At 42.9% G+C, this 12,778-nt stretch overlaps 1 protein-coding gene across 1 annotated transcript in view; it reads right to left on the bottom strand.

Annotated features, from left to right (window-relative positions):
* Window positions 1-12,778, bottom strand: part of ANTXR1 (ANTXR cell adhesion molecule 1) — a 113,689-nt gene that overhangs the window by 86,202 nt on the left and 14,709 nt on the right. The window contains exons 4-8 of the mRNA XM_074563823.1: window positions 12,480-12,561; window positions 11,236-11,269; window positions 9,235-9,314; window positions 7,100-7,168; window positions 4,521-4,601 (exon numbers count right to left, since the gene is read on the bottom strand). Of these exons, the coding sequence (XP_074419924.1) occupies window positions 4,521-4,601; window positions 7,100-7,168; window positions 9,235-9,314; window positions 11,236-11,269; window positions 12,480-12,561 (346 nt within the window). The remainder of the gene's footprint in view (window positions 1-4,520; window positions 4,602-7,099; window positions 7,169-9,234; window positions 9,315-11,235; window positions 11,270-12,479; window positions 12,562-12,778) is intronic.

A 12,778-nucleotide genomic window follows, 5' to 3' on the forward strand; every position in this document is an offset into this window, starting at 1 on the left:
GACTCCACATCCTCATTTTCATAGGGAGAATTACAACGGTTCTGGTTTACTTGGTAACTAACTGCAGGCCTCAAGGCAGCTTGCCTTGGCAGCCATGCAGAAAAGTCTTTGAAGCACGTGCTCGCCCTCGGTGAGGAAGCATCCCATTGTCTTTAGCAGCGCACACTTAATGGCCAAGCTCAGATTCCCAAATCAGTCTCCTGTTGTACTCTACAGGGCTCCAATTATGCTCCAGCTTCACACAGGCTCCTGGGAGGATCTCTTGTTAATATTTGTTGACATGCCAAATAAAAAATGCAACACATCCTCGTGGAAGCTTGGCTTTATTTGTCACTGTTATCTCTATTAGGACAGAACTGAATTTAGCACTACCTGTGACGGCACTGCCTGTCCTTTAGCTTTCTGCCAGGCATTAAAGGCCAGGAGCGGCCCTGCAGGTTACCTGGGCCCTTTAGAAACACAGGGATGAAGGGGAGTGAAATTCTGCCGCTGCTGGAAGCTTTCATTTGGTATTCTGGTCCACAAGCATGCAGACAGATTATTTCACCACAGCAGATGCATATTTCTTATAAATTTTTTTTTCAACAAATTTGGGAATTCTAATTAGCAAACAGGATGCTGAAGTTTAATAGGTTACTGCCTAATCAGTGTTAGTGTGAATGACCTACCTAGTCTGGGGCTAGGTACTCATTATCAAGCTCTGTTGAATTACTAAATAACAAAGTCTGTTGCCAATTACAAAACTAATTTATTTATGAATTGTTTCCTACCCAATAATATCTGCATGAGCCAAGTAAAATAAATATATTTAAGTCATTTTTAAAGATGCATTTGAGGTAAGAAAGAAGTAGAAAGCGTGATCGCATACTACTAAAAGTAATGAGAAACACTATACAGTTGGGACTGGAGGTTCTCATCCTCTCCTTTAGCTGGTAAGCTAGCTGCCCAAGCCAAGAGGCTTGAGTTGTTGCCTTTCTCCTTGGCCCATGTAGAAAGCCTGGCTCTAACAGATGATAGATTCAAAGTATCTATGGGAAGCTCCTGGTCTGAATTGCCCTCTGGAGATCCCACCCCTTACTGGCTGCAGAAGTTTAGGCCCCCTGGGCAGTGTACACATAAAGGGAACGTACAGTTTACCCATACAGCTATCTCGGGATGAGTAAGTAAAAGCATCACAACATTTCTCATACATACTTCGTCTACCAGGCACTCACAGCAAGTTCTTACAAAAGTTACCACTCTACACACACCCAGCACTGCAGTTTGAGTACCAGAAGTATTCAGAGACAGTACATTTCCAAGCTAAAATTTCCTGAGGTGAAGGAGTACATTGAACTGCCGTATCAATTCTAAGAGCTGAGGCAAGAGCTGAAAAATATTGAGGGTAGGTGGACACCACTGCAAGATGATCTGAAAGGAGTACACAGGAAATTAAACTTAAAAGGATGAATCATTTGCACAATTTATACAGATAGGAGACGGTCCCACCAACTAGTTCATATACACATTTCTTATACCTCACAACTGCCTCGTGAGGCTTCCTGCAGCTCAGTTAAAGAATCCTTTCTAAGGGACCCAGATTCCATCTCTATTTGAGATAAGCTCTGAGCTAGTGCCATGGTTTAACACATGGCAAGGATCAGGAAGTATTCTAAGTATTCTTGTTCCAAGCAACTCCTCTTTCAGTCAGTTTCTGGTGAAGGCTCAATGCAAATCAATGACAGGATCCTATCCTGACTTTCATGTTGCTTCATGTTCCATGGCCTCCAGCATTCCTACCAAAGACCTACTGAGCAGTAGATGAAGTTGAGCTTCAGGTTTTCTTTCTAAGACTTGCTCCATTTGCTTTAAATTGACAGGCTATGATCTGCAGAAATTTTTCACAGAAAAGAAAAATTTAATAAATTACTTCAGTTCCTTCCATTTCTTTCCCAGCTTATAGCAATCAGCTGTCTGTTTCTCTACCAGATTCTTCCCTCCTAACAAACTCAAAATCCCCATTAAACATGGGGGAAGCTGAAGTTTTACCAGTGGCTCTTTCACTAAGGGAGAAAAAGCAATTGATTTGCTTAATAAAAAAAGTCACATTGGAACTCTCAGGAGAGAAATGACCAAATACCTTCAGCTCCCACTATGAATCCACTATATTTTCAGCTCATTTAAGCACAGCCTCCAGGGCACAGCCTGAATAGCTTGGTGGTGCTTTGTGGAAGACAGTCCTCCTCAAGAAGCACCCAGCAGACCTCCCTGCAGCTGCTAACTTAAAACCTTGCTGGCTCCCACAGAAAAGGGAGGGCAGGTGTACCGAAACATTTGCAGACCCACCACCCTGAACAGCAGATGCAGAAGCCCAGCGGAGGCCAGCCTCAAGCTCCACCACTCCCAGCTCCCACCCCCTTTCTCATTCCAGAGGGACTTAAGTCCGCTGTCTCTGTGCACACAGAGAGTCAAAAAAGGTCTCCTTTTCTGGGGGAGGAGGGAAGAGTCAGACCTCCTCAGCCGGAATACAAGGCAGTTCACGCCAAATCACTGCCGACCAGAATAAACCCAGGTCTTCACATCTTGAGAGTGATTTCAAGCACTAATCTCCCCCCAGGCTCATAATTTTCTCTTTCCTTCCTCTGTTATATCAACCAGCAGCTAGTAGTCTATCTAACCAATCCCCTCTACACATGGCTGAGCATCCTTGCTATACCAACTCATACACAGGAATAGAAAGAAGCTTCCAAATCTCAACATTTCAACACTAAAATGCTTTTCTGTGAACACAAATGCTTTGTTTGTTTGCTCTAAGACAGAGGTGCTTTGCAAGGACAAGAAAAGAAGGAATGAGGGAGCTTACTTTCCAGCTAGAAGAGGAATTTACAGGTTTGTCATCCTACAGAGTGATTAATGTCCTTCTGCCATTCCTTTTACACATCTCCTTCCTACCCAACCTATTGCAATCACTGCACTCAAAGGCAAGTGATCGGGTCCCAGATTCATTACTGTACAGTTACACTTCCTTGTGACCTTCCTTTGCAGGGCTGGTAAATCTTGCGCCAGTGAACTGAAGCAGTTCTTGACTAGGTTCCTGGGGGCTGAAGTCTTCCCATTCTGTTAACTGTAACTGGAAAGGGAGTCAGAACTGCTGCTGGAATTCATTAAAAACAGCTGCAAAGGGAATGCAGGGCTGGGAAGCAAACTAGGGTTTTTTGTTGTTTTCTTGCTTTCTTAAATGACATGCAACACCTGATTGTCCAAGAGAATTGAGGCAGTAGCCCCACACTTGGACAGTGCCAGGAAAACCAATAAGCCAGGGATTGTACTCCATCTACATGTGAGCGCACTAGGGAAAACTGAGCCTGCGTTGAGGGAACGGTTTTGCTTGGTACTACACGGTCACAGTGTGTAACCACTGTAAACACAGAAATCTGAGACCCCCCTGGTGTACCTACCCTCCCTAGCTTCAAGTTGCATATTTCATCTGTGTTTTATCAACTAAAAAAGCCTATACGAAAATGAACAAAACACGTGTCCTCAAAAGGATTTCACATCCTTCTTTGTAGCCATGGGAAGCAATCTAATTAGAACAGTAATCGGATATCACTGAGAAAAAGGAACAGAAAAATACTGAAAGCTACCTGAAAACATATTTTTCCTAGTGAACACTGGGCACATTTTACACTTACAATGAAAACGACACACACATCCTCTCACATACTGCCTTTCCTGCTCAGTCAAGGAGAGCGTTGGCCCTAGGTGAGACAGTATTAGGCCGCTCAAAGTTTTAGAGCTAGAAATAGGAATGCCTCATCAGGCATCCTTACTTGCCAGTAAAAGCCGTGGAGCCATTTGCATGGCTTGTACAGAAGCCATGGGAAAGGAATCAATCTATGCCCCCTCCTCCGTCAGCCGAACAGCCAGCTCTTATCCCAGCCACTCGGGAACAGGCCAGCTCTTATGTGCTGCACCCAGACCTTACAGGAACTGATCCATCTGAATCGGGAAACCTAGGTCTGGAGGGGAATAAAAATAGCCCGTTTGTCAGGACGCCCCACGTAGAAAGCCGAGTTTTGGGGATTTTGGCATACACAGCAGGATCCCTTCCCCTATTCTAAACAGGCAAGCAGTGCAGCACATCCATCAGGGCAGAAAGGATGCTAATCGACTAGAAAGAGAGATCAGAGTGTCCTTCATACAGAATGTGCTCTAACACATCTCTGCTGTCCCAGTCTGTGGCAACCATTTTATAAAGCGTCACCAGGTACCTAGTCCATTCAGTCAGTTGCTTCCCATCAAGGAGGCAGACAAAAAGATAATATTTGCGTTCAAAACCTCCTGCATTGTGACCTGTTGATAAACTCTACCTTAAAGTAGCAATATGAGTACAAACAAAGGTCAGTTTCTTTGAAACAAATGTTCAAGTGATTTATTAGCAGTCAGCAGGTATTGTGGATACAGGAAAACTAAACCTTCCACTGCCCGAGCTAACAGAAACTAACACACACACATGCAAACACATGATTAAAAATACTTACAGAGTCTATGATTCCCTGAAGGGCTTCAAAACCATCATTCACTGGAAAGACATGATCTTTGCTGTCGGCAATTCTAGCCAGCTGACGGAGTGGTAAAAGTAAATAAAACAGAAATGCAAAGAACAAAATAAATTGGCCAGCAGGCAACACATTAAGACTTCTCCAGACTCATCCACTTGCAAATAAAAAAACCAAATACTCCAAGTATTCTGTATGGATTGCTAGTGCATTATAGTTTGTCAATCATTGAAAAGTTATCTCTCTAGCCTGATTGATTTTAGAAAGCTGCATATAAGGAATCAGAAAAGGCTTCCCTTAACTTGGAAGACAAGACAGAACACAGCTTTCACCGATGCCCAGAGCCTAATGATCTTTATTGCAAAAACCATCTCCCATATGACTGTAAATCACCCAGCACAGTAACTCCACAACCAAAATAGGCCACAGCATCAACATGACAGGCCACTAATGCAACAAAACGCTTCAGCATATACATCATTTAAACCAGGGAACTAATCAAAATGATTCAGTATTTTCACAAATAGAGAAGACTAAAGCAAATTGTACCCCACTGGGAGATACGGGCCTGATTCACCTTTCCTTCCAGGACAGAGATTTGACTATTTGTCTCAGGCTCAACAATTAGAGAGCCAAGAATAAAGCAGGGAGCTATAACAGGAGATATTTTCCGAGTGGGAGGAAGAAGGGAGCAGAAGAGCATTTGGAAGCCAACATGACAAAGAAGAGGGACATTCATGAGGTGGTGGTAAGATAAGGGAAACCAGGACACCACCTGTAAAGAGCTACGTGCAGGTTCACTTGTCAATAGCATGCTAAGGGTTAAGGCACGAATGGAAGCCCAGTTCAGAAGTAATGAGCTCTCCATGCATCTGCTGGAGCAGGATCAAATTTTACTGCTGCAAGGCCAATGTTTGTTATAGTAATTCTCTCCCATGGCAGAGGTAACATCAACCCAGCAGGCCTCTTTGGCATTTCCTGTAGCATTGCAAACTGGAGGCCACAGACTAGCCACACATTCCTCCCTGAACCCCACCGACTCCACCTTCACACTCCCACCCCGCTTCTCGAGCGAAACACTAAACTGCCAACCTCCTGGGCTGCATCCAGAGAAATGCTCCAGGCAACTTTCCCCTGCCCGCCCCGAGAAGGGCAGCAAAGCTGCTTTACTGCTTGTTGGCCAAGGGATAGCAGGTTCTGTGAACCAGGATGTTTACAGTTGCCTCAACTCATTCCCCATAGGCACCCTCCTAGCGCATTCCGGGACTTCAGACAGTCATCTCATTCTCATTCCAGTTAATTTCTTCAGCATCTAAATGACTTCAAGCAGCAGCTGTCTTTGAGGTCTGCTACTTTAGATCTAGTCTCTTCCATTTTTATTCCCTCCTTGCTTTTTCACTGACTTACTGTAGGTTACAGGGCCTGGAGAATAAATCTTACGAGGAGCGATTGAAGGAGGTGGGACTGTTTAGTTTGAGGAAGAGGAGGCTGAGGGGAGACCTCATCGCTCTCTGCAACTACCTGAAAGGCCATTGTAGAGAGGCTGGTGCTGGTCTCTTCTCACAGGTAATTAGTGATAGAACAAGAGGGAATGGCTTCAAGCTGCAACAGGGTAGGTTTAGGCTGGACATTAGGAAAAAATTCTTCACAGAAAGAGTGGTCAGACACTGGAATAGGCTGCCCAGGGAGGTGGTGGAGTTACCATCCCTCGATGTGTTTAAGACTCGTTTAGATGTGGTGTTAAGGGATACGGTGTAAGGAAGAACTTTGTAGAGTGGAGTTGATGGTTGGACTCGATGATCCCAAGGGTCTTTTCCAACCTAAATGATTCTATGATTCTACACTAGTCTCTGGTTTTGATTCAAAGGAGATTGTTCTAAAACAAGTTTGTTTTGACTCCTTTTTGAATCAGTGTTTGAAGCTTTGTTAGAAAGCTGAAAACCTGGAAAAGCTCGATTCAGTAAGTATTTCAGTGGTCAACTTAAGGCTGAACAAGTGTTTCACTCATGTTAGAAAAATATAACGTCAACTGTTAACACTTGGTACGAAATGTAATTCACGGACATACTAACACTGATATAATAAATTTAGAAGTCGGACTATCAAATGTAACTAATTAAGCTGCTTGCTTTTGCAGAATGGTCTTCTCATGAAAGAAAAGCTGGACTGAGACTGAAGTGTTGTATGCCAATACCTCAGTTTTATAGGGGAAAAAAAAAGAAAAACAAAGTCCCCACAACTCCCGTCTGCCTACAGCTTAAGCCAGACTGATTTGCTATTCTTCATGTGTCTTTTCCTCTGATTTTCTCCACCATTACCAAGAGTCATTGTGGCATGCAGACAGAGGAAAAGTTCTCCACACACGGAGATTTAGACAGAAAGGGGCTTAAACCCAACACCCAGGCCAAGACACTTCAGGCAGTCGCTTTAGACTGTCAAACAGTCAGCAGAAGCAGAGGAAGACCTCTCGAGAAGTCCTGAGAAAGTGATTCAGGAGCGTGTGCGTGTGTTCAACATGCACCTTCGCCAAGTACCCCAGTGAACACGAGCGTCTCATTTACCTGGGTCTCGTTGAAATCTTTCACACCAACACAATAGACTGTTGCTCCCAGGTCACGTGACCGATTAGCCTGGAACAAGGAAAGGCAGGATGACATGGACACAAATGTGATGGGATGCAGGTTTCTGAAAGGTCTTAATCATAAATTTAGTCTTTCTCTGTAAAATGAGTGATGGGAGATCTTGTCCAAAGACAGCTTTAAAAGCTTTTCTCCCTGATTCCGCATAAACAGGTTTTAACTGCTACTAGAGTAGCTATTTGTTTAGCAAAGCAAAACCCAAGGTATTTGGTGGGGTTTTTAAAACTAATTAGCTCATCTTCCTAGCTACTCCAATTTCCTAACGTTTGTCTGACCAACAGATGTAAGACAGACTAAATCCATTTTCTTTTCACCATTTAGTATAACAGTATCCTAAAGTGTTTTGATATTTTTCATGGACTCATGATATCCATAGGTGAAGAGACAGTTCATCCCATCTGCTAAAAAACTGTATCACTCCCACTATTTACACAGCATCTCAAACTAATAGAGGGAGAACATCCACAGGTTTGATTTTTCTGATTTTGTTGACATGCAGATAGAATTGCATTTACCATTCAAAAAGCAACTATTCTAAATGCTCCTGCCTGCGTAAGTATGAATTAAGTCATTTAATCATATTTACAAGTATCTAAAGGGTGGGTTTAAGGACAACAGAGCCAGGCTCTTTTCAATGGTTCCCAGTGACAGGACAAGGGGCAATGGGCACAAGCTAGAACATAGGAAGTTCCGTTCAAATACACGGAAAAACTTCTTTACGGTGAGGGTGACAGAGCACTGGAACAGGCTGCCCAGGGAGGTTGTGGAGTCCCCTTCTCTGGAGATTTTCAAGACCTGCCTGGATGCAGTCCTGAGGGATGTGCTTTAGGCAATCCTGCTCTAGCAGGGGAGTTGGACTAGAGGATCTCTAGAGGTCCCTTCCAACTCTGAAGATTCCGTGATTCCGTGATTCATTAGAACAGGAACACCTGGCTGAAAGCTCATTCCCAGAAAAGATGGTAGCAAGTCAGATTATATCAGAAGACTGTAGTAGTTCAAATTGTTAGATAGCAAGGTGCTTTACAAAAAAGCATCGTTCCAGTTTACACCAAGAAACCCAAACAACTGCAGCAACTCACAGTGCAGGAGCCGAGCTCGGGATCTCCTTTCTGCTAGCTCACTAGCTGTTCCTCCCCAAACCACAACACATATAACATTTCGGACCTCTCGACTTGTTCATTCACCTCTAAAAACAAACTTGTTTTTCTTGTGGATTTTTTTATTTCAGAAGGGAAGAAAAGGAGAGGAACAGCAAGGAGGGGAACTCTAGGTTCATGCCATTTGTTTGTGCTGTAGCAGTATTGGGTTTATTCTACAAACCTATTCTTTTTGTTGTTACTGGATTTAAAGCTGCACTTTGGACAGATCGAGAGGAAAAATTCTGTCCATAGCAAATTCATGTAACAATACCATCTTCCAAGTTTAGGTCATCTTAATTTGTTTGACTGACAAGTGAAAATTGGTTCATCCCTTCAAAGATGACTATCAAAAGAACATCAGCAGGAACACTATACAGCAAAGCTTTCAAGTGCTCAGCCTGCTGTTGATCTAACATTTTGCATAATACGTTAATTTAATGAGGGTGTTGAGAATACATGCCTGAATCCTGGTAGCATTTGTGGAAATTTTGGATTTGATGATCTAAAAGGCTTTCTGATGTAACAGAAGATTATAGGAACAACAGCCTTCCTCTTTACTTTTTGTGAAAGAAGAAAAGCCAAAGTGAGAAGATTCGGGTATTTCCCAAAACAATCCAGTAAACACTGAAACTTTTCAGCTGTTTTTTTTTTATTGTTGTTGTTGTTGTTTTTGTGGTGTTTGTTTGTTTTAAACTGTAAGCTTAAATCTCCCTCCTTTCCTAAGAATAGTCTCAGTTTTGATGAGTCAAAAGCACTGCTGCTGTTAATGTTTATCCTTAAGATTCACGTCTAAAAAGCACCAAAGGGCAGTTTCGTTACTAGGGAAAAAGGTTGTCCCTATCTTCTGCCTTCAAAGCAGCAAGCTCAGACATTTCACATTTCACTCTCTCCCTGACTAAAAACGTGTAAGACACTTACCTCCCTCTCAGAGTAGAAAAATAGGTCTTCATGGAGCTCTCCATCTGTCAATGCAATGATGACACTTGCAGTTCTGTAACCTGAAGACGGAAACTTCGTTAGTCCCTTGGTTTTGAGTTGTATTTGCTAAACTAGCCTAGAAAACATCCTGCTAGTGACCTGTTAGCACTCTTAAAGGACCAGAAACAGTGGTAATCAAGCCCATGTCCTCACCTCTCTTCAGCCAATCAGTTTTCAGAAGACATGAATTTTGGCATACTTTTTCCACTCTGGCACATGCCTTCAGTAGCAGTTTTATACCACACTCCTTTGATGTGCCAATGAGTTTTAATTGCCAGCCCCTCATAACTCTTTCAATATTTCAGACCAGTAGATTAGACTGCAGCCATAAAAAAAAACAATGCAAAGCATTCCTAGTTTTTTCCTGACTTTATTAATGCTGTCAATTCAAGAAATCCAGAGATTTTTTTCAGCTTGTGATAAAAAGCTCAATTGGGATTTAAAAAGATAGGGTAGGAAAATGGCCTTAAAATCTTCAACCTTCCTATGTAGCATATTTCAGCAACATAGTTAAACCTCGCAGTCTTTCCCTTGTATTGATTACAGCTTGGGTTTTACAAGTTTGTATTAGTTTTCAGGCCTGGCCAAATAGAATTAATTCATGTTTCTGACAATAGACTTGCTACAGATCTGAAGGACCTGTTACATCTTGCACAAGCACTGTTATGGAAAGATAAAGGAAAGCTAAATATGTCAAGGTGTATAAATTATCAACCCCTTAATTTCCTCACCCATCTAGGGCATTTTCCTGCCATTATGAGTAGCTGTGCCTTTAACAAGCTGTTGCTGGAGACACAGAAATCCAAACAAGTAACTTCTTCAATTACTACAGAACAGAGATCTGATACCTAATTTCCTTGGTAATTAAGGAAGTGAAAGGTAATTTCCTTCCACTTAGAAATCCCCAAGTTTAAATGATGAGGTAACGATGCAACAAGGAATTTGAGTGCTTGACAAGCAATAAGCAATATGCAGGGTCATTCACGTTGCAGATGCCTAACTCAAGTGCCTAGGCTCTTTCTGTAGGAAATGGAGAAGAGTGAGCACTTGTACAAACTTAGGAGCCCAAATGACCTCCAGAGGTGCCTTTCTCCCTCCCCTGACTAGTGCAGGAGCCTTTGGACCCACTGCAGGCAGTGTAAACACTCCTTTGAGTGCAGCAAGGACAAACACACAGAGAACTAATAAAGACAAAATACACAGGCCAACATTCAGAATTGAGGACTCAGTTTCCCACTGCTTCTTGCACATGGTGGCAACCTGCTTACATCAAACGTGTATACTACCATGTAAAAGCACTACCAATCCCAAATCTAATTGTTCTAGCTATCCGTTCCATTCTGCTGCAGTATATTTTACAGGCGAGTCACAACATTTTATTCTTGAGTGGTCCTGCAAAACCATTAGGATTGGCTTTGTGCTCAAACATCTGATTGCCTACCTTTTGGGTTCCAAGAAGCAATGTTTATATTTCTACTTCAGGCTTTGAAGCGCATAAAATTTTTACATGAATTATAAGGATGGAAAGGACAAACAGTTTTGAAATTGTCTACACTTACTACTGGATTTAATAATTGCTTATTGAAGAAAACTTTTACCCAACGGCATCTCCACAGATGCATGTTTCAGAAGGAAGAAGAAATGGTTACCTGAGTCCTCAAGGAAAAAGAAAAAAATAAGGTACCAGACAGTTTTGGTAAGAGTAGGCACCTTCAGTCAGCCTGGCTTCTCTCTTTTGGCTTGAAACGCTCTGGATCCTTAAAGCTCCCCCTATTCTTTTTCCTTTTCAGGAACAACTACTCTGAAGAGCATTGCATTCCTGTAAGAATAGGAGCCAGCCCCCACCTTTCCCCACAGTAAAGCTGCATTTCCAATCTATTAAAGTTATCAGTCAAAAAGAAAGAAAAAAACAACATTCAATTGATCAAGAAAGTCTCTCACCATGAACATTTTCATAGTAAATCTGTTCACTTGCCTGAAATTAAATCAGAAGATTATTAGCAATAAATGAATAATAATACTCTGTGGGCATCTACACATGCACCAGACAGAAAGAGAAGATGGCAGAGAGGGTGTCATGTTTGTAGTCTGCACATCACCTCTGCTTTCAGAGATACCTGCTTCACACAAGTTTCTTGCCTGTGGTTTTCATTCCATTACTTCAAGGTCTTACCTAAAGCATAACTCAGTCAAACCAACCCTAAGGCCGGTAGCCAACAACAACGTAATGTCCCACTATTCTGCTATCTGAAAACCACATTCACCTTCTTCCTTGAGAAACACCCAAGGTCCATTGATAAATATTCCCATCACCTCTAGATCAGCTGCTCTAATTGCAAATAAAACAACTACAGAGAGATATTGTTATGCTTCTGTCTCCCACTTGACCTATGCCCAAGCAAATTCTGCAAGGTAGAAGGGCAAACACTTCAGGGTGCATCCATTCAAAATTAAAGAGTAGGCCACCCTGAACATATTTGGTTTATGAATTTCATTTCTGTTCTGAATTTAAATTTGGTTCTTTGGACTTCTCCTGCTAAGCTTCACAAGTCCCCAGGCTCTGGGATTGGGGTCTGGGCTCCAAGTTCAGAGCCACCAGCTCTGTCAGGTCACCTGACTTTCTGCTGGGTGTTCACATGCGTTTTCAATAGGCAGACAGTTCCAGAGTCCTCCCAAATGCATGTGGAGTACAGAAGTGGGAGGGGATTCAGGTCTAGAGAAACTGCTGAGCTTGTAAAGCATACAGGAGGAGACGATCAGAGCAGGCAATAACTTCTGCGCAGCATCATTTGTCCACCAGTGAGAACGGGCTAGAGCCATGGCCTGAGCCCCCACCCAGCTCTAACAAGCCTACTAGAGCACCCATGCAGGACTCTAGACAGCTTTCCACCCTTCCTGAACACGGGTCCGCAGGGGATTGCAAGGCAAAACCTTCTGCCTTGTCCTAGGCTGAAAAGGCAGCTCCCCCCAGAGAAGCTGAAGGCAAAAAGAAAGATAAGTAGTAGGGTTTGCAGCTGCCTGTACCAGCTCCAACACTGAACGCGTACACTTCAGCGTGCCTATTGCATAAAAGGGAGGCAGCCCCACTTACCTACCAGAGAAGTATTAACCAGATCCCTTTGTTTAACAGTTCCTGAGGAGCACCCAGACACAGTTTAGAGGCACTATAGCACGCATCTAGTTACCCTTTCAAATCCTTCATGCATGTATGTGTCGCCTCCCGGAAGGACTTTCTGCAGCTCTTCTAGACCCTGGCGTATCTGTTCCCTGAAAGGAATGCAGATGCATTGTTAGACGCAGGATCAAATTTATCAGGACCTGATATCCAGGGGAAGACATGCATGACAGAAACAGACAGAAAGGGGGTTGGGGAGAGTTAACTCAATGTTTGCATAGGCTGAGGTAATGTTATAGGCTGAGGTAATGTATGGCTAGATACCTTTCTAAGGATGTGAAAACAGAGTAATGTGCTCCCAGTGTTCCC

The sequence above is a fragment of the Larus michahellis genome, chromosome 20 (genome assembly GCF_964199755.1).
Source record: "Larus michahellis chromosome 20, bLarMic1.1, whole genome shotgun sequence".
Taxonomy (NCBI): Eukaryota; Metazoa; Chordata; class Aves; order Charadriiformes; family Laridae; genus Larus; species Larus michahellis.